The sequence below is a fragment of the Scyliorhinus torazame genome, chromosome 21, assembly GCF_047496885.1.
Source record: "Scyliorhinus torazame isolate Kashiwa2021f chromosome 21, sScyTor2.1, whole genome shotgun sequence".
NCBI lineage: Eukaryota > Metazoa > Chordata > Chondrichthyes > Carcharhiniformes > Scyliorhinidae > Scyliorhinus > Scyliorhinus torazame.
This window is the reverse complement of record NC_092727.1, coordinates 96,913,811-96,938,749: the sequence shown is the minus strand read 5'-3', so window position 1 is coordinate 96,938,749 and position 24,939 is coordinate 96,913,811. Positions and strand designations below refer to the sequence as shown.

The following is a 24,939-nucleotide window of genomic DNA, read 5'->3' as shown; positions in this document are numbered from 1 at the left end:
CTAGTTTGTCAACAGAAACCAGTTTAAAGGTACAAGTTTGTCGCCAGACAACCAGTCCGAGGAACTAGTTTGTCGACAGAACACGACTCATAGCTACCCACGCCGATCACATTCTTACCCATTCTTGCCGGTTGCTCAGGCAGTGGAGAAATGGCATTGGTCCCCGCCCTGCCTGAGGACCCCCCCTCCCTCTGGTCAACTATGCTCGGTAGAGCACAAATGGCATTGATCACCGTCCTACCCGGCGATTCCACCCATTTCTTACCCACCACGGCCCATACGCACCCCATCTTGGCTCGTTACGTTCAAAATTCTTTTGCTTGGTTTTGGCAACCCTAGGTTGCTTCCGTATGCTATTTACATCCTCAAACACTGGGATGGTAAATCACACAGGCTGCGAGACGGCTCGCAGTATGGCAGTATTTTTCTTAGATGTCTTGTCCAAACATTTGGTTTAAAAAAAATGAGGGAGTCACAGATGGTGACCATTATAAAGGGAAATTGGCAATAAAGGACAGACAGACAGCCATACGAGATCTTAAACAAGATAATAACAGAAATTATGCTTGTGTTCACAGAACTCCGGAACTTCAGGAACCCCAGAGGAAGACAAAGAAGTAGGCCGACAAAGATGAAGACAGCCTTCGTGTTCACATGGATCTTAGCGGATCTTATCCCTTCAGTTGCGCGCGGACGCTACTCACCTGACCCCTACCACACAAACCGTAAATGATTCCCACCCCTGCAATACACGGAACCCCGAGATAACTAGCCTCGCGACAGCTAGCAATACCCCGACCTGGTGTGATAGGTTTATCACCTGGTACTCACTCTCATATGTAGTCGAAGCACTCTTAGTGCTGGCGATACTTTGCAGTGTCGTGCAAACCTTTAGAGTTAGGAAATGGCGAAAGAGAGCATATCGCTCTCGCACCCCGATGTACAGGTTTAGGTCCCCCATTTTTGGATTTCACCAGACCCCCGAACCCATTGGGATGGATTAAAGAGCATCCATTCTTCTTTATGTATTCTGTGGAATAAAGAGATGTAAACCTCTGTGTCTGACTGCCAGGCCAGAGAAATTTGTGTGCTGCTACTTTGTACAGGTTAAGATGTATAGATTATTTTTGGATTGTTTGAATAAGGATAGTTTATTGAGAATAGTTAGAGGTTCCAGTTTTTTTATTTTTCTGTAATGCATGTGTTAATGTCATAGCTCCCCGTAGAGTTTTATGATAATGAATGTATTTTAAATGGTTTAGGTAAAATTGTGTTGCATAGGATAGGACAGTGTAGAGCCTAAGTATGGGTGCCCCGTTTTGTCAGAGGATGAAGACGACGTAGTAATGTGATCCTTCACGCTTCACGTTGAGGATCACAAGGAGGGAGTGTAGCCATTTGGGATGGCCACGTCCCAATTACAAAATGGACACTTGCAAAGAATGCAGGGAAAATTGGACAATACTGAGAAACAAGCAGGTGCAAGGTCTGTCTGTTGATTAGAGCCTTGGCTCTCGGACAGGACAGAAACTGCTAAGCCATCTACATACTAATGAGCCATTTCCAGGGACAAAAGAGAAACATTTAGATAAACAATGTTAAGGCAGACACCCCGGCGCCAGAGGAGACTCAAACAAAGCAAACCAACGGCCACCTAGAACATGCCCAGCAACCAGGGAACCCACCCCTCTATTGGAGGAAGATCGATAAGAATGATTGGGAAAGGCCCAATTAATTGAGGCCAAGTTCAAGGCCTGCCCAAAAGCGCGCAAAGCCCTTTTGGGTATAAAATGTATTCCCCAAGAAAGAATCCTTCTTCTTGGCCTTGGGTCTCAGCGAGGAGAGACCTGCCTAGCAGCTACACCAGACCAAGTAAGTTTCAAGTCAACGCACGCTACGAGATAGACGCTCCTAGTTGCTATCCTGTAAACAGCTCAACCCAGCAGCCTCAGAACCAAGCAGCGGCCATTGTTCCTCTGACTGACTGGGCACCCGAAGCTAAGTATAGGCTTTTAGTAATAGTGATAGTTTAGGTTGTCGAGTTCTATGCAAGAATAGATTTGACTGTGTGTAAATAAATGAGCATTGCTTTTGCACTTACTAACTGGTGTATCGAGTCTTTGATCAGTACTCGGTTTTGAACCTTGTGGTGGTGTCGAAAGATACCTGGTGACTCTTGAGCCAAATTAAGAGACAACACCAAAGAGAGCAACAGTAAGGTGGACACCATGGGCTGGATTCTCCGTCTCGCCACACCAGATTTCAGGTTCAGTACACCGGCGGGTTGCTCCGTTCTGCCGGCTGGTCAATAGGGTTTCCCGTTGTGGGGCAGCCCCACACTATCGGGAAATCCCCGCGCTGCCGGATAAACAGAGCATCCTGACGGAGAATCCAGCCCCATGTGTGTGCAGTATTCCTGGCCTTGCACCAGCCTGCTGTCGCACTCTATAGGATGTCCTCATGTCGTGTAAGGCACTACACAAATACAAGTCTTTCTTTACACCATCCTGTGTGCAATAACCCACAAAACACTGTAAGGAAGTTTATGGCTGCATATCCTCTAATTTTCAAGTGTGTAAACTAATGCGGACTGACTCCCTGTCCTCAGGGCGGCACAGTAGCACAGTGATTAGCGCTGTTGCTTCACTGCGCCAGGTTCAATTCCTGGCTTGGGTGACTGTCTGTGCAGTCAGAGTCTGCAAGCTCTCCCTGCGTGGGTTTCCTCCGGGTGCTCCGGTTTCCTCCCACAAGTCGCGAAAGATGTGCTGTCAGGTAATTTGGACATTCTGAATTCTCCCTCCATGTACCCGAACAGGCGCCGGAGTGTGGTGACTAGGGGATGTTCACCGTACCTTCATTGCAGTGTGTTCTAAACATAAATTTAGAGTACCCAATCATTTTTTTCCAATTAAGGGGCAATTTAGCATGGCCAATCCACCTAGTCTGCACATCTTTGGGTTGTGGGGGTGAAACCCACGTTGACACGGGGAGAATGTGCAAACTCCACATGGACAGTGACCCAGAGCCGGGATTGAACCTGGGACCTCGGCGCCGTGAGGCAACAGTGTTAACCACTGTGCTAGCCTGCTGCCCTTCATTGCCGTGTTAATGTAAGCCTAATGTAAGGGCAGCACGGTAGCCTTGTGGATAGCACGATTGCTTCACAGCTCCAGGGTCCCAGGTTCGATTCTGGCTTGGGTCACTGTCTGTGCGGAGTCTGCACATCCTCCCCGTGTGTGCGTGGGTTTCCTCCGGGTGCTCCGGTTTCCTCCCACAGTCCAAAGATGTGCCGGTTAGGTGGATTGGCCATGATCAATTGCCCTTAATGTCCAAAATTGCCCTTAGTGTTGGGTGGGGTTACTGGGTTATGGGGATAGGGTGGCGGTGTTGACCTTGGGTAGGGTGCTCTTTCCAAGAGCTGGTGCAGACTCGATGGGCTGAATGGCCTCCTTCTGCTTTGTAAATTCTATGATATTTGTGACAATAAAGATTATTATTATCGGGGACATATCCATTTATTGGTTCCAACGACTCGGGTCACATGACAGTCCCTGTTTGTGGAGAAGACTGGGGGGGCTTCTCAGGATTTAGGTACCGAAGTCGCTCGCCAGGTTTTCATAACCGGAATGAAAACGGAATTCAGATTTAATCGGAACTATTGACGATGTATTTGTTTGGTTCATAAAGCGCGAGTGCTTCTGCGCGCGGGCTGCCGTCAAGGGGTTGTTTTTTCTTTGTTCAGGCGCGTGTGCGGGCTGCTCTGATGGGCAGGACCCCCCCCCCCCCCCCCTCGAGGTGACTTTGGAGGGACGCGCTGAGCCAGAGCGGTTGGGACGGAGCGAGCACGAGGAGCAGCACCAATCGCCATCATGTTGGGGTTGATGTTCCGACATGCCAAGAGCCACAAGGGCGTGAGTATGGCGCTCGGGAGGGAGCCGCGGCGCCTCGTCCCGCCCAACCTCCCGGCTCCGGAGCTTGTGGCGGAGGCGGCCCTTTGCAGCGAGGCTCTGGAGGACGCGCTAACCTGTCTTCAATCCCAATGTATTTTTTTTTTTTGCTTAACGATATAAGACCCAAGAACGTCTTTAAATCCATTTAATAGAACACCTGGAGCGAGGAAGGAGGCCATTCGGCCCATCAACGGTAGCCTTGTGGCTAGCACAATTGCTTCACAGCTCCAGGGTCCCAGGTTCACTTCCGGCTTGGGTCACTGTCTGTGCGGAGTCTGCACATCCTCCCCGTGTGTGCGTGGGTTTCCTCCAGGTGCTCCGGTGTCCTCCCACAGTCCAAAGATGTGCAGGTTAGGTGGATTGGCCATGATAAATTGCCCTTAGTGTTGGGTGGGGTTACTGGGTTATGGGGATAGGGTGGAGGTGTTGACCTTGGGTAGGGTGCTCTTTCCAAGAGCTGGTGCAGACTCGATGGGCCGAATGGCCTCCTTCTGCACTGTAAATTCTATGATAATATATGATGAGTCTGCACTGACCCTCTGAAAGAGCACCCTACCGAGGCCCACTCACCCCACCTTATCCCTGTAATCCCATAGTCCCACCCAATCTGCACATCTCTCTGCACACTAAGGGTAATTTAGTGTCCACTCCATCTAACCGTTGGACTGGGGGAGGAAATCGGAGCGCCCAGAAGAAACCCACGCAGACACAGGAAGAAAGTGCAAACTCCCCACAGTCACCCAAACTCTGAATTGACCCTGGGTCCCTCACGCTGTGAGGCAGAAGTGCTGACCACTGTGCTGCCCCATTTATCTCCATTTCAGAAATTTGGGCATTAAGTGGGCCACCACTTTCACCAAATCAAGCTGCATAATAAGATCATTGCTATTCTAACACAGGAAGTAACGACAGCAGCTCCTTTTTCCTATTTTTGCCACTAGGCTTCATAATTCACTTTTGTCTTCCTGGGCAAGATAATTGAAAAGAAGGTTTTAAAATTCCTCCCAGCATTTTTTTTTGGACTAAACTTTGTATATCCTCGGTGGGCTTCCAATTTTAGTCTTAATTTCAGTGATGGGGGAGGCCTGTCTGTACCCTGAAGAAACTGCATATTTTATTGTGGGTTTGAGAGGTGCTGTGTGTGTTTGGGGGTAGGGTGTAACTTTGGGCTACAGTATTCTGGAGCTTCCAAATCCTGCAGAAGCCATAGTAATAATACTCTTTTATTGTCACAAGTATGAAGTTATTGTGAAAAGCCCCTAATCACTTGTTTGGGTAAGTGGTACAGGAATTGGACCCATGCTGCTGGCCTTTTCTGCATTACAAACCAGCTGTCTAGCCCACTGGGCTAAACCAGCCATTGTGTTGCTGCATCCTGCCCCTCACGAGGACTGCAGTGACGACAGCTTTTTTCAATCATTTATTTTGGCATGAGTTCTAACCACAACTTTCATTTTATTCAGTAGCAATTATGGATAGTATCTCAATAGGTTATAATTGAATTGATGTTCACATGCTTATTGGCCTCTTGAGATTTGTGTGCATTAGTGTTTATTTGCATTGATGCTGACATTCATTTGGCTGTGTTTTCTCTAACTGACTTCTGACCTCAAAAGTAAATTTGCTGACTTCAGTAATGTTGGTTTGTTCTCGCCCAAATAAAACCTCAGTTGAACCCAAGTTTTGCAAAGCATTTGACCATACAATACAGGTTAAAGCAAACAAAATTGAACATCAAAAAGTTGATTGAGGCATTTCCCCCCTTTTCCTCAGTCTTTACTGATCCTCTTAAGTTGCTCTTGAGAGAACTTTCACCCCTGGTCTGAAACATATCAGCCATGATTGAATGGCGGAGCAGACCCGATGGGCCACGTGCCTAAATCTGCTCCTATGTCTTATGGCTTCTCTGCCTTTGAGTCTGCAAGAGCACGGAACAATTCAGGGCTGTTTTGGGAAGCCGGGGATATGAATGGATGTCCCATTCTAATGTTTATTTGAGATTTCTGTTGTAATCCTGGAATGAATCATTTTGCATGCTGCTTTGGATGTGTGGTTGAGAGCTAATTGCGTACGGATAACGTAACTCAAGCAATAGGGATGCATGTTACATAATTCTGCTTGGCAGATACAAATGCAGTGAGGATGGAATCCATATGTACTGATGGTGTGCCTATATCATGGTGACCAACCTGACATTTAAATGCTGAGCACATTCTCAAGGCTGCTTTATGAACTATTTAAGAGCCTTTGTTTCCCTTCCCTGAGGTTCATCCTGCATAAGTTAGGAATGTTTGTACAAATTGTTAATATTTCTGTTTTATTTAGCTTGCATGGAACAACTTAAGTCAGTCCAAATTGTTATCCATTAAAACTGGAACATTCAGCATTTGATAAATGCTTTGCTTACAATGGGCATAATATAGAAAATTCATAATTAAAATAGTAAATTTAAACATTTCCTGCACTAGGACACCGCTTTTATTTAGAAAAAAGCACTAAACCAAGTAAACATTTAGGCAGCACTTGGTGACTTTGTGATGATGCTTGGAGATCATCAAATTTATTTACTACCCATAGCAGTCTTAATACTTGAGCATTGTTTAGTTAAGCTTATTGGTTATGCTACTTATTTTGGATTTAATGGATTCCTGGAGAGTGAAAGTATTTGGCAATCTTACTGTTACAGTCAAGCTACCTGCAGGTAGATGCCCCAACAACTAAACTTCTGCAGGTATTCACTGACCATTACCAGCTTTAAGTTTGAGCTCATTCTACAGCCAAAGTTTGCTCTGACGATTGCATTGGTTCTATTTGAGAGTGCACTACTGTAGACAATCCATATTTTCTTCTTTCCAGTTAATTCCATTGTTTGTCATCATTGGAGCTGGAAGTATTGGAGCAACCATGTACCTCCTGCGGCTTGCTCTCTGTAACCCTGATGTAAGGTGTGTGGCAATTGAGCTGTAACTTTATACTTTTCTACTAAATCGCAAGTAGATTAATCTTATTTAACCCGCCCTTAACCAGTATATTTATTTGTCTTGCTATTTTCACCATTGCATGCCAGTTTTGGACACAGTCGATGTGACTCAATAGGAGCCTGAATTAAAATGTAATACAATATGTTGGTTGCAGTAACCATGTCATAAGCTTGATCACAGAGTCGAAAGGAAGGTGGAGAGGTACAGATTGGGAATTTGAACTTTGCACCTAGGCAGCTGAAGGAGTGGCCAATAACGGTGGAGCGATTAAAATCTGGATGCTTGATGCAACACTCTGAGATTAAACCAGTCTGTTCACACCTTGATGTCTTGGTTGACCCCTTGATGGATTTCTGACTTGTTTATGCTAAGACTGCCTGTCTATTTCCAACTGCTTCGCATCTGTCTCCGTTCATCTCCGGAAACCCTCCCTCATGCTTTTTGTTACCTTTTGGACTTCACTATTCCAATGCACTCTTGGCTGGTCTCCCACGTTCTACTCTGTAAACTTGAGGTCACCCAAAACATTGTTACCTGTGTCTTAACTTGCAGCAAGTCTTGTTCATCTGTCAGTTCTGTCTTTGCAAACCTACAATAGCTTCCAGTCAAGCATTATCTTGATTTTGATAATTCTTATCCTTGTTTTCAAATCCCTCCCTAGTCCTGTAATCTTCTAGCCTCACATCCCCTTTGAGGTATCTACGCCAGGCATCTTGAGCAATCCTGATTTTAATTGCTCCACCATTGGGATTGTGTCTTCAGTTAACTTGGGCCTGCGCTCTGGAGTTTCCTCTCTACACTCCTCTACTTCACTTGTCTCTACCTTAGACACCCCTTAAAAACTCCTCCTTTGGCCAATTATTTGATTATCTGACCTAATATCTCCATATATGGCTGATTTTGTTTTGTAATGTTCCTATTTGTTGTAACTTGTATTTTTTGCTCACCGCTAAAAAGATGTGCAAATGAGATTAAAATCCAAATTTTCCTGAGTGGGATTCCAGCAACACTGCAGACGTATTGGGTAGAAGTGGTTTTGATTTTTGGAAAAAAGCAATAGTCAGCACAGCTAATCCAGATGTGTTCCTAAACACTTGCTTTTCTTTCAGAAAAGAGAAGTTCTTAAGGATTATTGATTTTAATATGCTCTCTCCAAATTTTTGTTTTCAGAGTTATAGAACATTCGAGCTTTTAACCAGCAGTTTGCCAAAGAGCATTTTTATTTCATGAACCCTCAATTAGTGTCATGTTTTTCTTTAATTGCTAACTATGCAATTGCGTTTTTGCCCATGTAGCTGGAATCGCAAAAACAACCCTGAACCATGGAATGATATAGCACCCAATCATCAGTACAAGGTAATGTGTAATATTTCGAGCTTATGCTCCATAACCACGAAGAGTTCATTTAGAATTTGATTTATTGTCATGTGTACTGAGGTACAGTGAAAAGTGTTGTTCTCCATGCAGTCCAGGCAGATCACCCCATTCATGAAAAACATAGGACATATGATAAATACACAATGTAAATACATAGACATCGGGTGAAGCATACTGAATATTGTCATGGGACTGTCACTTTAATAAATGTTTGTCTGCTCAAGTGGCTGCAGTAATGTCAGAGTGTGGGTGGAGCTGAGCTCTGACTCTGCTTTTTAGTTTTGCTTTGAGGAAAAGTTTGGGTGTGATTGTGTTTTTTAGTTTCGTTTTAGTGTTGCAGCTACAGCCAGCCAAAGAAGGTGTAATTTTGATCTCTCTGCCATCTCAAGACTATCTCTAGATCATTTGGGTGAATTTGAAGTGATAACTGCTCTCTGTAGAGAATTTAAACCTGATGTGCTTCTGTAAAAAGGGCTTTTATCTTATGGATGTTAAAAGGAAAGTTTAAGGATTACTTCAGAGTGTTGTATTCTGTGGGGGGTTGTATTTGAATTGATGGTTGCTAAGATGTTCACTATGTTTTAAAAAGGTTAACCGAGTTCATAGAATAAACATTGTTTTGCTTTAAAAAATACTTTTAGATTTCTGCTGCACCACACCTTAGAGTGGGCTATGTGCTCCCCATACCACATCTAGTAAAAGTCGTCGTCCGGTGATCTCCATGATACACTTTGGAGTTCTCTAAACCCTGGCCCATAACAATATAGTGCTACAACAGTAGAGCAGCTGCGTAGAGAGATCAGTCTATAAAAGGGCCATTTAGGAGCAGTTAAGAAGCTGTTTTTGAAGCAGTTGATGCGTTTTCTCAGACTTTTGTATCTTCTGCCCAATGGAAGAGGTTGGAAGAGAGAATAGCCTGGGTGGGAGGAGTCTTTGGTGATGCTCCTGACTTTCCCAAGGCAGGCGGAGGTGTAGACCGAGTCAATGGATGGGAGGTGGGTTCGTCTGATGGACTGGGCTTTGTTCACTACTCTCTGCAGTTTCTTACGGTCTTGGGCTAAGCAGTTGCCATATCAAGCTGTGATGCAGCCCGATAGGATGCTTTCTATGATACATCTGTCAAAATTGCTAAGGGTCAATATGGACATGCTGAATTTCCTTAATTTCCTGAGGAAGAATAGGTGATGTTGTGCTTTTGTGGTCGTAGTGTCGACGTGGGTAGAACAACACAGATTGCTGGTGATGTTTACGCACAGGAATTTGAAGTTGTCCGCCATCTCCATCACGGCAGCATTGCTGCAGACAGGGGTGTGTACGACACTTCGCTTCCTGAAGTTGATGACCAGCTCCTTAGTTTTGCTGACATTGAGGGAGAGATTGTTGTCATTGCACCATGCCACTATGTTCTCTATAATCCCTCCTGTATTCTGACTCATCGCTGTTTGAAATCCGACCCTCAAGAAAACTTGTAGATGGAATTGGAGTTGAATTTTGCCCCACAGTTGTGTGTATGAGGAGTATAGTAGGGGGCTAAGCACACGGCCTTGCGGTGCCCCGGTATTGAGGACTATGATTTTATTGCTGTGAGAGGGCTTCATTTATTTGTCTTTCACCTTGAATCCATGGGTCCATGTATTGCATTAAAAATTGTGGAATGTACTTCCAGTGAGCTGAAATCCAGTATAAAATGGGATTGATTTCATTTTCCCAGGGAGCTACCGTGAATTTGAATTGTTCTATAAATACCTTTTTTTTTTTTTACAAGCATGATTGAAATATTCTAGAATGTCCACTGCTCCTCTCTCTCTCTTCCCCCCCCCCCCCCCCCCCCCACCTGCAGCCCATAGCTTGTTTATTTCTTGAAGCTACATATAAGTGTCATTGCAAGTGTAGATTGATGCGTGGCATTAGAGGTTTTAAAAGATTAAGTGAATGGACAAAACTGTAACATTGATTTCAATAGAGGCAAATGTGAGACCATTCACTTTAAACCTTAAAGCTAGAAAGTACTTTCTAAATGTGCCAAATGCGGACAGTTGGGACCAACTTAGTGGTTTAAAACTGGACGGCAGGGCCTGTTTTCATGCTGTAAACATCTGACTCTATGACTAACGAACCTTAGCGATCCCTATACATAGATCATTAAACTTATGTACAGTACAAAATGTAACCAAACTTAAAAAATAGGAGCAGGAGTCGGGCATTTGGGCCCTCAAGCCTTGGATGTTCTCAATGTCTGAGCCTCCATTGCTTTCCGTGGCAGAGAATTCCAAAGATTAGCAACCCTCTAGGAAATTCTTTCTCTTCAGTGGGCGATTCCTTATTTGGAAACTTTGCCCCCTTGATCTGAAAATAAGATTACCGTTGGCTGTTATATATCTAGATGACTAGAAGACAAGGGGTTAAAACGTCACAATTCAGAACAAAGAAAAGTACAGCACAGGAACAGGCCCTCCAAGCCCGTGCCGGCCATGCTGCCCGTTGAAACTAAAATCTTCTACACTTCCTGGGTCCATATCCCTCTATTCCCATCCTATTCATGTATTTGTCAAGATGCCCCTTAAATGTCACAATCGTCCCTGCTTCCACCACCTCCTCCGGCAGCGCGTTCCAGGCACCCACTACCCTTTGTGTAAAAAAAAAAAAAAAAAAAAAAAAAAAAAAAAAAACTTGCCTCGTACAACTCCTCTAAACCTTGCCCCTCGCACCTTAAACCTATGTCCCCTAGTAATTGACCCTTCTACCCTGGGGGAAAAAACCTCTAACTATCCACTCTGTCGATGTCCCTCATAATTTTGTAGACCTCTTATCAGGTCGCCCCTCAACCTCCGTCGTTCCAGTGAGAACAAACCGAGTTTATTCAAACGCTCCTCATAGCTAATGCCCTCCATCCCAGGCAACATCCTGGTAAATCTCTTCTGCACCCTCTCTAAAGCCTCCACATCCTTCTGGTAGTGTGGCGACCAGAATTGAACACTATACTCCAAGTGTGGCCTAACTAAGGTTCTATACAGCTGCAACATGACTTGCCAATTCTTATACTCAATGCCCCGGCCAATGAAGGTAAACATGCCTTATGCCTTCTTGACTACCTTCTCCACCTGTGGTGCCCCTTTCAGTGACTTGTGAACCTGTACACCTTGATCTCTGACTGTCAATACTCTTGAGGGTTCAACCATTCACTGTATATTCCCTACCTGCATTAGACCTTCCAAAATGCATGACCTCACATTTGTCCAGATTAAACTCCATCTGCCATCTCTCCGCCCAAGTCTCCAAACAATCAAAATCCTGCTGTATCCACTGACAGTCCTCATCGCTATCCGTAATTCCACCAACCTTTGTGTCGTCTGCAAACTTACTAATCAGACCAGTTACACTAGAACATTACAGTGCAGTACAGGCCCTTCGGTCCTCGATGTTGCGCCGATCTGTGAAACCAATCTAAAGCCCATCTACACTATTCCATTATCATCCATATGTTTATCCAATGGCCATTTAAATGCCCTTAATATTGGCGAGTCCACTACTGTTGCAGGCAGGGCATTCCACGCCCTTACTACTCTGAGTAAAGAACTTACCTCTGACATCTGTCCTATATCTATCTGCCCTCAATTTAAAGCTCTGTCCCCTCATGCCAGCCATCACCATACGAGGAAAAAGGCTCTCACTGTCCACCCTATCTAATCCTCTGATCATCTTGTATGCCTCTATTAAGTCACGTCTTAATCTTCTCTCTAACGAAAACAGCCTCAAGTCCCTCAGTCTGTCCTCATAAGATCTTCCCTCCATACCAGTCAACATCCTGGTAAATCTTCTCATTTTCCCCCTCTCTCCACGCCCGCCCTCCACGCCCACCCCCCTCGCCCCTCTTCTCTCCACGTCCTCGCCCCTCTTCTCTCCACGCTCTCTCCACGCTCTCTCCTCGCCCCTCTTCTCTCCACGCTCTCTCCACGCTCTCTCCTCGCCCCTCTTCTCTCCACGCTCTCTCCTCGCCCCTCTTCTCTCCACGCTCTCTCCTCGCCCCTCTTCTCTCCACGCTCTCTCCTCGCCCCTCTTCTCTCCATGCTCTCTCCTCGCCCCTCTTCTCTCCACGTTCTCTCCTCGCCCCGCCTGTCTCTCCACGCTCTCTCCTCGCCCCGCCTGTCTCTCCACGCTCTCTCCTCGCCCCGCCTGTCTCTCCACGCTCTCTCCTCGCCCCGCCTGTCTCTCCACGCTCTCTCCTCGCCCCGCCTGTCTCTCCACGCTCTCTCCTCGCCCCGCCTGTCTCTCCACGCTCTCTCCTCGCCCCGCCTGTCTCTCCACGCTCTCTCCTCGCCCCGCCTGTCTCTCCACGCTCTCTCCTCGCCCCGCCTGTCTCTCCACGCTCTCTCCTCGCCCCGCCTGTCTCCACGCTCTCTCCTCGCCCCGCCTGTCTCCACGCTCTCTCCTTGCCCCGCCTGTCTCTCCACGCTCTCTCCTCGCCCCGCCTGTCTCTCCACGCTCTCTCCTCGCCCCGCCTGTCTCTCCACGCTCTCTCCTCACCCCGCCTGTCTCTCCACGCTCTCTCGCCCCGCCTGTCTCTCCACGCTCTCTCGCCCCGCCTGTCTCTCCACGCTCTCTCCTCGCCCCGCCTGTCTCTCCACGCTCTCTCCTCGCCCCGCCTGTCTCTCCACGCTCTCTCCTCGCCCCGCCTGTCTCTCCACGCTCTCTCCTCGCCCCGCCTGTCTCTCCACGCTCTCTCCTCGCCCCGCCTGTCTCTCCACGCTCTCTCCTCGCCCCGCCTGTCTCTCCACGCTCTCTCCTCGCCCCGCCTGTCTCTCCACGCTCTCTCCTCGCCCCGCCTGTCTCTCCACGCTCTCTCCTCGCCCCGCCTGTCTCTCCACGCTCTCTCTCCTTCTCCTCCCCCTCCCCCCTCTCTCTCCTTCTCCTCCCCCTCCCCCTCTCTCTCCTTCTCCTCCCCCTCCCCCCTCTCTCTTCTTCTCCTCCCCCTCCCCCCTCTCTCTCCTTCTCCTCCCCCTCCCCCTCTCTCTCCTTCTCCTCCCCCTCCCCCCTCTCTCTCCTGCCCCCCCCTCTCTCTCCTGCGCCCCCCCCCCTCTCTCTCTTCTCCTCCCCCCCCCCCCCCCCCCCCCCCCCCCCCCCCCAAAATCCCTCTCTAGAAGCAAATGTACTTACCCATAACAACACAGAACTCTATTGACATTTAAAATACATATGAAGTAATTAACTGCTAACTTTGTGCTCCTGGATCAGCAGAAATTTAATGGATAGTGTTGTTTTCTTTTAAAATAGTGACATTGGAGGTAACCCTAACTATGGTTGTTCACTTTACCAAACTGAGTTATGTTTTTGGTTGCATGCAGTTGGTTTATTGTGGAATAATGCAGTTTTAATTTTCATTCCTCCAGTGGAGACAATCTTTTAAACAGATTTATTGCACACTGGCACTTGGAAAAATTCTCTTTTAAACAAATGCCAGTCTTGCATTTGTTACTTGTTGGAAAAGCTTTTCCATTTTTAAACTGAATTTGTGTAAAGGTCCCCTTGATGATCTTTGTTTTCCTTTTTAGTTCTTTGCTGTGAGCATGGACTACAGTAAGCTGAAGAAGAATCGACCAGACTTCTAAATGTTGAAGGCAGACCATCTTGTCCAGGTGGCTTTATTGGGCCTTAAAGCTCGACGCACAATGAGGCCTCTGTTATTACTGTAATCTATTGAGTGTACCTGATTTGTGTGTATATGTGAAACATTGATGTAAATAAATCTGGATACATTCCCTATTTTGTTTGCCTGTTGTATGTGGGTCTTATCTGCAGTTAGCAAAAATACAAGTTCACCTTGGCTGAGTTCTTGTGAAGTATTAAATCAAAATTTTCTGACTGACATTATAAAATAACAAATCCTGGTGTTAATCAGAAGTAAGTAGAGCAATATGCAGTTCACTTAATGCTCCTCTCCCTGTAACTCTACACATTCTTCCTTTTTCAAATAATAGTCTTAACACCCTTTTAAATGTTTCAGTTGACCTGTATCCAGCACACTCTGGCAGTCCAGTCCAGACCTTAACCACTCACTGCATGAAGACGTTTTCTGTGTGTTTCTTTTACGAAATGCTTTAAACTTATGCCCTACCGCCCCCCCCTCTCGGATGCCATGTCACCCTGGGCGAGTCTGTGGTCAATCCCAGCCCCCGGAGTCCCAAGTGAATTAACCAATAATTTGACAATTTTTGAGGCCTTTGGCCCTGGACTCCTTACAGGTACCAGATTTGTAAGTTAAACACAACTGTTTATTTATAACCGAAATGGAGATGAAACATCCAGTAATTGTAACAAACTAACAGCCAGCTAATCTATTCCCCCTTTTTACCATCCCACCCTCTACCCAAACACACAAGACAGACCGACGGAGGGGGAAGGATAAAAATATAATAGGAATTAAAATGTGAAATGAAAGAGGAGTGTCCTTGCTTCCGATGTCAAGGTTGTTACAGCAGGCTCTCCTTGGATTAGGGACCACGGCTGGATTGCTAACGCGCATCTTCTGTCAGAAACATTCAGTCAGATCTCCCAGGCTATAGGATTTCCTCGAGGTAGTCACTAACTTTTATTAACCTGGGCCTTCATGCAAAGGATCTGCCTCGGGCCTGTTGGAAACAACTCTACCAGAATGATTAACAGCCTCACTGAGATGAGAACAGAGTTCCCTGCATAAAATTTTAAAAACAGTTTTTAAAACAACTGATCCTGCCAGCAGCTAGTGCTGGACTGGATTTCCTTGCAGTTCAGTCTGGCTGTGAAGAGAGAAAGGTCTTTATTTTGGATCTTGAGAAATAATCCATTAGATGAGAGAGATCGGAGGTCCAACTTCTGACCAAAACAAAAGTAAAAGCAAACAGTCACACACGGCCAATCAGCTGGGGCCATTGATGAGGCCTGGCAATTTGAAACATTCCATTGGCTGACAGCCACGTCCATCAAGATGTGCCATTACTGATCCCTTGAATCTGCTAATCTGAATTTTAAACAGCTCTTTCTAACCTGCCTTGTCTGAGGTCTTAAGCCAATCTGTTTAGCAGCCGCTCGAATTAAAGGTGCAGTTCATCGTTCATTTTAAAGGCATAGGTCCCATTAATTGTCCAAATACAGACACTAAAATAGCAAATAACAAAGAAAAAAACAAGGGACACCGGGAGTGGGAGCAGTTTCTTCCTATCTGTCCAGACTCCTCATGATTAGGGCCGTGGGGGTCACCTCGGGACAAGGATAGCTGGTTCGAGACCCGGCTGCCCCATATGATTTTTGAATACCTATTTCAAATCTCTCCACCTTCCCTTCGAGGAGAATCAGTTCTAACTTCTCCAGTTCATCGTCATACATCAGTTCCTCATCCTTGGAACATTGCATTATTTTCTGTACTCTAATGCTTTCCTGTTCTTAAAGTGTGATGCCTAGAACTGGCCATAATACTCTGCTACAAGGAAAAATCTATAGATCCTATGTTGACTTGCCAAGAGAAATAGAATATACTGTTCCTAGACTGAAAGAAGTTTCCAATGGATCAGATATTCTAAGTTAAACTCCGCATGCTGTATCTAAAATCCTAAAATGTCAGAACTATATAACCTACTAAGTGCTGCTTTGCTAGTTTAAACTTATTTAAATATATTAAAAATGTGAAATGGGATGGCACAGTGATTAGCACAGTTGCCTCATTGTGCCAGTGACCCGGGTTCGATTCCAGCCTTGAGTGACTGGAGTTTGCACATTCTCCCCATGCCTGCATGGGTTAACTCCCAAAGTCCAAAGATGTGCGGGTTAGGTGAGGTTATGGGGATAGGATTGGGGAGTGGGCTTGGGTAGGGTGCTCTTTCAGTGGGTTGGTGCAGACTCGATGGGCTGAATGGCCTCCTGCACCATTGGAGGTTCTGTGGTTCTTGCCATGATCTTTACAATTGTGAAAATGTAGAATAAAAGTAGCTGTTGCAAAATTCTTTGCAGTCTTTGATAGCTGATGGTACAGTGACATAGGTCCAATATGTTAATTGGTCCTTGAATTTATTTTATGTAGAATTATTTGAAGTGAGCTATCTGTAGTAAGTCCTGATGCACATTTCCTATATGAATGTGGTTTTAATTTGTAACTTTGCTAGCTAGCCTCATCAACATAAATATGAGATGGAGTGCAGGATATGAATCTAATTGTGGTTAGCTTTGGGGATCAGTATGCCATGCTTATCATAACTGGAAACTGAGATGGTAATCAGATTCTCAGCCATAACCTTCAGTTGACACCGTTGCTGCTTTGTCCTTTTTATTTACTCAGCCTGTGTGCTGGCAGCTGTGCCACTGGCCGGGGGGCTTCTGCCCAGACCAGAGGGGTATCTGGGGGTGGCCAAGAGGTGAGCTGTAGTGTTAGGGTGGACGGGCATGGGACACCATTGCTGCAGCCTGCCAGGCAGCGATGTGGCTGTGCACGCCGCTGACTGCCCATTGTGAATCTAGTGCCACGGGTGGTATGGGTGACCCCCAGGCCTGAGCCGACCCATCAATGGGATCAGTGAGCACCACAACCGGTGCCATCTCATTGGCTGGGACGTGAGTTTGTGGGGAGTGGAGTACTAATATGCGGTTCCTGACACCGGCGAATCCGACACCATTTTTCGTTGGAATCGATTGTGTTCCACGTGGCGGTGGTACTAGCCCCTCAATGGTCTGTGAAGTGATCCAGTTGCGGCAGCAGTTTTGCTGTCATAGAACTCCACAAATCCTGCCCAAGCGTCAACACTTAGTCTCAGGGACAGAGAATCCGGTCGCTTTAGGTTTTTTTCATGTTGTACCTTCAGCTTCTTGCAACACACGGTGCGATTCTCTGGCCTCGTTCCAATCTCGCTCGAGCGAGATGAGGCCGGTGAATAGCAGAAGAGACGGAAGACCATAACCGCTCCAGGCGCCAAACCGTTTCTGACGCAACCGGCACGTTCCCGTTGGTGACATTGGGATCCCGCCACAGGTGGTGAGAAACCAAATATCACAACTTAAGTCTATCACCACTTCACCATCTTCGCTTACAAGCAGTGAGCCTGGGAGCACTAGGCATGCTGCCCTGTGCTTGGGGAGGGGGTGGGGAGCAACCGGAGGGTGCAGTCCTGGTTGGTGCTGGTCTGTCATGGGGGACATCACGGCTGGCAGGGGGGGCCTTACGGGGCGGTGGGGTGGTCGGACCTGCACGGGTCTGCCATGCCAACACCTGGACCGTTTGTTCCCATACCAGGGGCCCCTGCCTGTCTGGCCCACCGACTACCCATAAGTCCCACTGACTGTGAAGGCCACTGGCCTTGCGGCTGAAGGCTAATAGGGAATTGGCAATCGTGGTTAAGTGAGCACTTCACATATCCAGAGTGGATTCCTGAGGGTGGCTGGCCTGCAGCATGTGGGCTATTTGCCTAGCATCCCAATCACACTTTGATGCATGGGCACTGTGCTTGAATACTGCGGGAGGCAGCACTACAGACGCAGCAACCAACCTTTGATTACCCAGGGGATGGTCCCAGCCTGGCTACATGTCCGTAGCCGGTTGTGCATGGGCTCTGCATGTCAGGTGTGGTGGGCATGAATGAGGGGATGGGGCATGGGATTGGTGGTTGTTCCGCATGTGGAACGAAGAGCCAGAGGCATCATACTGTTTGTGGTGAGGGTATTTTAAAGTTCTTTGTATAAGTGTCCATCACTGCCCCACTATCCCGATGGTGCCACATCACTATCCCCCCCCCCTTGCCCCGGCCACTGCCCTCGGTTATCCTGATGTGCTTGGCCTTCCTTGCTCTCCGCTACGTCTAGATGTATCCCCAGGATGCACATCAGTGGTAGAGATAGCCAGCGGATTACCATGTTCTGTGGCCGCCAATGCCCTTGACGGGTGTCCTCTGGGGGCTCTGAGGCCGGAGGGCCCCGGAGCACTTGCCTGCACATGCACAGCTGTGCTGCCCTGTCCCTTGCACTGGGATGGTGCAGGAGGGAGGGTTTCAGATACCTGGATAATTGGGGCTCATTCTGGGGTAGGTGGGACCTCTACAAACAGGATGGTCTGCACCTGGACCAGAGGGGTACCTATATCCTGGGGGGGAAATTTGCTAATGCTCTTCAGGAGGGTTTAAATTAGTTCGGCAGGGGGTTGGGAACCTGAATTGTAGCTCCAGTACACAGGAGGTTGAGAGTAGCGAGGTCATGAGTAACGTTTCAAGATTGCAGCAGTATACAGGCAGGAAGGTGGTTAAAAGTGTGTCTACTTCAACGCCAGGAGCAACTGGAATAAGGTGGGTGAACCTGCAGCATGGGATGGTACCTGGGACTTCGATGTTGTGGCCATTTTGGAGACATGGATAGAGCAGGGACAGGAATGGTTGTTGCAGGTGCCGGGGTTTAGATATTTCAGTAAGCTCAGGGAAGGTGGTAAAAGAGGGGGAGGTGTGGCATTGTTGTCAAGGACAGTATTACGGTGCAGAAAGGACGTTTGATAAGGACTCGTCTGCTGAGGTAGTATGGGCTGAGGTTAGAAACCGGAAAGGAGAGGTCACCCTGTTGGGAGTTTTCTATAGGCCTCCGAAAAGTTCCAGAGATGTAGAGGAAAGGATTGCAAAGATGATTTTGGATAGGTGGGAAAGTAACAGGGTAGTTGTTACGTTGGACTTTAATTTTTCAAATATTGACTGGAAACGCTATAGTTTGAGTACTTTAGATGGGTCTGTTTTTGTCCAATGTGTGCAGGAGGGTTTCCTGACACAGTATGTAGATAGGCCAACAAGAGGCGAGGCCACATTGGATTTGGTACTGGGTAATGAACCAGGACAGGTGTTAGATTTGGAGGTAGGTGAGCTCTTTGGTGATAGTGACCACAATTAGGTTACGTTTACTATAGCGATGGAAAGGGATAAGTATATACCACAGGGCAAGAGTCATAGCTGGGGGAAAGGCAATTATGATGCGATGAGGCAAGACTTAGGATGCATAGGATGGGGAAGGAAACTGCAGGGGATGGGCACAATTGAAATGTGGAGCTTGTTCAAGGAACAGCTACTGCGTGTCCTTGATAAGTATGTACCTGTCAGGCAGGCTGGAAATGGTCGAGCGAGTGAACTGTGGTTTACGAAAGTAGTTGAATCACTTGTCAAGAGGAAGAAGGAGGCTTATGGAAAGATGAGACGTGAAGGTTCAGTTAGGGCACTCGAGAGTTGCAAGTTAGCTAGAAAGGACCTAAAGCGAGAGCTAAGAAGAGCCAGGAGGGGACATGAGAAGTCTTTGGCAGGTAGGATCAAGGTTAACCCTAAAGCTTTCTATAGGTATGTCAGGAATAAAAGAATGACTCGGGTAAGAGAAGGGTCAGTCAAGCACAGTAGTGGGAAGTTGTGCGTGGAGTCTGAGGAGATCGGAGAGGTGCTAAATGAATATTTTTCATCAGTATTCACACAGGAAAAAGACAATGTTGTCAAGAATACTGAGATACAGGCTATTAGACTAGAAAGGCTTGAGGTTCATAAGGAGGAGGTGTTAGCAATTCTGGAAAGTATGAAAATAGATAAGTCCCCTGGGCTGGATGGGATTTATCCTAGGATTCTCTGGGAAGCTAGAGAGGAGATTGCTTAGCCTTTGATCTTTATGTCGTCATTGTCTACAGGAATAGTGCCAGAAGACTGGAGGATAGCAAATGTCCCTTTGTTCAAGAAGGGGAGTAGAGACAATCCCGGTAACTATAGACCAGTGAGCCTTACTTCTGTTGTGGGCAAAGCCTTGGAAAGGTTTATAAGAGATAGGATTTATAATCATCTAGAAAGGAATAATTTGATTAGGGATAGTCAACACGGTTTTGTGAAGGGTAGATCATGCCTCACAAACCTTATTCATTTCTTTGAGAAGGTGACCAAACAGGTGGACGAGGGTAAAGCAGTTGATGTGGTGTATGTGGATTTCAGTGAAGCGTTTGATCAGGTTCCCCACGGTAGGCTATTGCAGAAAATACGGAGGCATGGGATTCAGGGTGATTTAGCAGTTTGGATCAGAAATTGGCTAGCTGTAAGAAGATAGAGGGTGGGGGTTGATGGGAAATGTTCAACCTGGAGTTCAGTTACTAGCGGTGTACCACAAGGATCTGTTTTGGGGCCACTGCTGTTTGTCATTTTTATAAATGACCTGGAGGAGGGTGTAGAAGGATGGGTGAGTAAATTTGCAGGTGACACTAAAGTTGGTGGAGTTGTGGACAATGCGGAAGGATGTTGCAGGTTACAGAGGGACATAGATCAGCTACAGAGCTGGGCTGAGAGGTGGCAAATGGAGGTTAATGCAGAAAAGTGTGAGGTGATTCATTTTGGAAGGAGTAACAGGAAGACAGAGTACTGGGCTAATTGTAAGATTCTTGGTAGTGTGGATGAGCAGAGAGATCTCGGTGTCCATGTACAGAGTTTCGGAGCTATGAGGTCATGTTGCAGCTGTACAGAACTCTGGTGATGCCGCATTTGGAGTATTGCGTGCAATTCTGGTCGCCGCATTATAGGAAGGATGTGGAAGCATTGGAAAGGGTGTAGAGGAGATTTACCAGAATGTTGCCTGGTCTGGAGGGAGGATCTTATGAGGGAAGGCTGAGGGACTTGAGGCTGTTTTCGTTAGAGAGAAGAAGGTTAAGAGGTGACTTAATTGAGGCATACAAGATGATCAGAGGATTAGATAGGGTGGACAGTGAGAGCCTTTTTCCTCATATGGTGATGGCTAGCACGAGAGGACATAGCTTTAAGTTGAGGGGAGATAGATATAAGACAGATGTCAGAGGTAGGTTCTTTACTCAGAGAGTAGTAAGGGCGTGGAATGCCCTGCCTGCAACAGTAGTGGACTCGCCAACATTAAGGGCATTTAAATAGTCATTGGATAAACATGTGGATGATAAGGGAATAGTGTAGATGGGCTTTAGATTGGTTTCACAGGTCGGCGCAACATCGAGGGCCAAAGGGCCTGTACTGCGCTGTTATGTTCTGTGTCCCTTGTGCTGGCTGCGAGACGCAGCCTCATCAGAGCGGTGGAACTCCGGGGAGTTGGTGGCCACCGTCGCCAGTCCATAGGATGGGTCTGGGTTGCTACCCAGTGCCCCCTTCTGGTTGATGCCCATAGGTGTCTCTGTTGGGCGCTCCTACCTCCACCTGATGTGCATCAGCGACTATGTGGTGCTCACCAGATTGTGCCCCGAAGCCTGCCCAGTAACGTTGCCCACTGAGGTGTGTGTATTTGCGCTGGTGGAGGAGGGATGACCGCTTTGACGCGCCGCTTGTGGCATCCTCGGAGCTCTCGTGGTCTCATAGGAGGCATGGGAGGGGGCCACCCCGGATGGGCCGCGCCATCGGCTGGAGTACCTGCGGGGGAATGAACATGTGGTCAGTGGGAGGGATGGGTCAGTCTGTACGGCAATAACAACTCGCGTGTGACAATCCATCCGTGTGGGGCTCAGTGGATCCCACCCTCTGCGGCGTGCACCAACCTCCGCATTGGTGACTGCTCTGTATCGGCCACCCCCATCATCTCCAGGGTCCGTTCCTCGAAGGACGTGTCAACTCACCTGTGTTGTCCTGTGTAGGGCGTTGACCTTGCGGCTCTGGAGGCCAGTTCTCCTCGTCACGTTTCCTGAGCTGACGACCGCTACCACTTCATCCGAGGTGGCACAGGCTGCCCTGTGGCTCATCCTCCAGGACCCTCAGGGGAATGGAACATCCCTCCTGGCCTCCTGCATCTAGGAGGATCCCAGGTCCGTGTCACAAACCTTGGAGTCATGGATGTGAGCTGAGTAGGGTTGGTTGTGCAAGTGCTGCTTAAGTGCTGCGCGACCTTGTTAGTGGGTGGTGGGGGGCTGGCGAGCCTTCATTTGCGGTGTGAAGCCCGTGAGGCCTCGTTAAGTGGATCAATTAACATTGAATAGCATTGCCAGCCTTTCCAGGCAGAGCACCGAGAAGCTCGTGGCAGTTCCCCTTCTCTTCCACAGTTAGAAATCCTTCCTGAAAATCCCACCCACAGTCTTCCAGGCAATGAGCTCTCCATAGCCAGCAGCCAAAGTGGCTTGCCTCCCTTCTACTTTGTCTGCTGGCTATGTTGTAATTAGCACTAGACCGTTCAGGAGAGATGTTAGGAAGCACTTCCTCACTCAGAGGGTCTTAGAGGTTTATAACTCTCTCCCACAAACAGCAGTTGAAGCCAGAACAGTTGTTAATTTTAAATCTGAGACAGGTAGATTTTTGTTAAGCAAAGATATTAAGGGATAGGGGCCAAAGGCAGGTAGATGGAGTTAGATCACAGATTAACCATGAAATCATTAAATGGGGGGACAGGTTCGAGGGGCTGAATGGCCTACTCCTGTTACTATGATCTATCTTTAAATTTGGGGTTCCTATTCAAGTGACCTAAGCATTGTGTGCAGGTTTCTCCTTGAACATTTTAGATGAAGATAAGCATCTGGAAGGGATATGCCCCTTATGGCAGATCACAACATGGTGATCATGAAACCATTGTCGATTGTTGTAAAAATCCATCTGGTTCACTAATGTCCTTGGGGAAGGAAATCTGCCGTCCTTACCTGGCCTGGTCTACACGTGACTCCAGACCCACAGCAATTTGGTAAAACTGTCCCCTCCAGGGTAATTAGGGATGGGCAATAAATGCTGGCACAGCCTGCGATGCCTTCGTCCCAGGAACAAATTTTTAAAAAACTGATGTAACAGGATGGGTATTAGATGGGCACCCTCTGATAGGGAAGAATTAAGTTATCAGCAATCACGTGAATAAGAGCTTGAGGTGAGCTCTGAACATTGGCTTCCAAGAGAAGGAGCAACAGAAGCACTGTGAACTGAACAAAATGGAGTGGACCCTTGGTACCAAAGTGAAAAGGGAAAGGTTGGTTCTGCCCTTGTTAGGTAATTGAATCTTTTCTGTTGAATTGCAGGTGGGGTGGTGTGTAGGCAGTTGGCGCAATACTCTTGTGGTGATCTACCAGGGCCTAGCTTTGAGGCCGATTAAATTGGATATCCTAAATTAAAGAATTTGTCAAACCTCAGGCAGGCTATTGGAATTCAACTTGACCAAAGTCAAACACACAACCAACAGACAAGCTTCCAGAACATGTCTGGACCTGTCCCATCAATCACCCAACAGGGGATCATCGCACTCTATTGATATGCACAGGTCTAATGTCAATATCCCAGATCGAGCCAGACTTTCTGTCACCCACAGTTTCCTATAAGGGAACAGGTTATGTGCAGCCCACGTGGGATGGGACAGCTGGTGCGGGCTCAGGTGCCTTGTCAAACGGTCAACTGGACTATTTGGTGCTGAGACCCCTGCCTGAGGCTTCATCGGCAGTGTGGTAGTCGGTATTAGGGATATTACGGTACCCTAGATAATGATGTAGGACCATTGGTGTGGGAGGTACCTGAGACTGCTATATCATTGGTGAAGCCTGCCTGTTGGTTCCGCCCAGTAAGGCAGAGTATAAGAGCCTGTGTCTCCCCAGCAGCTGCATTCTGTACCTGCGATGCTGGGCGAAACATCTAGTACAATAAAGCCTTCAATTGTCTTCCAATCTCGCTTTTGGAGTTATTGATCGAGCATCAATTTATTGTACTAGATTTTAAGGAAAGGAGCTCCGAATCAACCCGGAGTGTCTGCAACTCAGTCCCCACGCGGCAACCTTCAAACACTGGCTGGCGTGCTTCAAAGGGTACCTCAGGACGGCCACGACTGAAACTATGGAGGACCAGAAACTGCAAGTTCTCCACTCGAGATCTACACCCTCATCGAGGATGTGGACGATTTCGAGACCGCAATGACCCTGCTGAAAGGACACTATATTCGCCCAGTAAACCAGGTCTACGCCCGACATCTGCTAGCAACGAGGCGACAAATCCCCAGGGAATCGCTGGAGGAATTCTACCAGGCGCTCCTGATGTTAAGCAGGACTGTGACTGCCCGCAAGTTTCAGCCAGCGACCACACAGAAATTTGATCCGGGACGCATTTGTTGCAGGTATGTCGTCCTCCCAAATCTGCCAGCGGCTGCGAGAAAAAGAGACACTAGGCCTCAAGGAAACACGGGCCCTTGCTTGCTCCCTGGATGTGGCCTCCCGAAACGCCCGTGCTTACGTATCCAACCGCGCGGCGGCCCCTTGGGCAGCATAGAACCCCCCGCGGTCGACTCCGATGCATCTCCCATCCCCCCACAAGCTTGTGCTGTGTGACTACCAGGCAACCCCGGGGGGCCCCGCTGCTATTTTTGCGGGCAAGCCAAGCACCCCCGGCAGCGCTGCCCGGCCCGCTCCTCCACCTGCAAAGGATGCGGCAAAAAGGGCCATTCTGTGGCGGTATGCCAGGCCCGGGCGGTCACTGCGATCTCTGGGGGCGAACCGGGACTGCCACCCCAACCCCCTCTACGAGCCGCGTGCGGCCAGCGGGCGCCGCCACCTTCCTGTTCCAGAGCCATGTGCGGGCCCCGGGCGCCGCCATCTTGTTCCCCAGGGACCAGATCCCGAACGCATGCGCCCACTCATGGAATTCCCCCTCCCCCACTGCTCCAAGGCCCTGAAACGCTGCCTGGGATTTTTTTTGTATTATGCCCAGTGGGTCCCCAAC

General features: G+C 47.8%; 1 protein-coding gene across 1 annotated transcript; it reads left to right on the top strand.

Annotated features, from left to right (window-relative positions):
• Positions 1 to 3,733: 3,733 nt before the first annotated feature.
• LOC140398426 (cytochrome c oxidase subunit NDUFA4-like) lies at positions 3,734 to 14,068 on the top strand. Its single transcript, XM_072487102.1, has 4 exons — positions 3,734 to 3,911; positions 6,807 to 6,895; positions 8,227 to 8,287; positions 13,858 to 14,068. The coding sequence occupies exons 1-4, from the start codon at positions 3,870 to 3,872 to the stop codon at positions 13,912 to 13,914; spliced, it is 249 nt and encodes an 82-aa protein (XP_072343203.1). The 5' UTR covers positions 3,734 to 3,869; the 3' UTR covers positions 13,915 to 14,068.
• Positions 14,069 to 24,939: the final 10,871 nt, after the last annotated feature.

Excerpts from the sequence above, each read along its gene's own strand:
- LOC140398426 (XM_072487102.1), top strand. The coding sequence starts at position 3,870 with ATGTTGGGGTTGATGTTCCGACATGCCAAGAGCCACAAGGGC. Across the intron at positions 3,912-6,806 it reads ATGCCAAGAGCCACAAGGGC|TTAATTCCATTGTTTGTCAT; the intron begins GTGAGTATGGCG and ends TCTTCTTTCCAG. Across the intron at positions 6,896-8,226 it reads CTCTGTAACCCTGATGTAAG|CTGGAATCGCAAAAACAACC; the intron begins GTGTGTGGCAAT and ends TTGCCCATGTAG.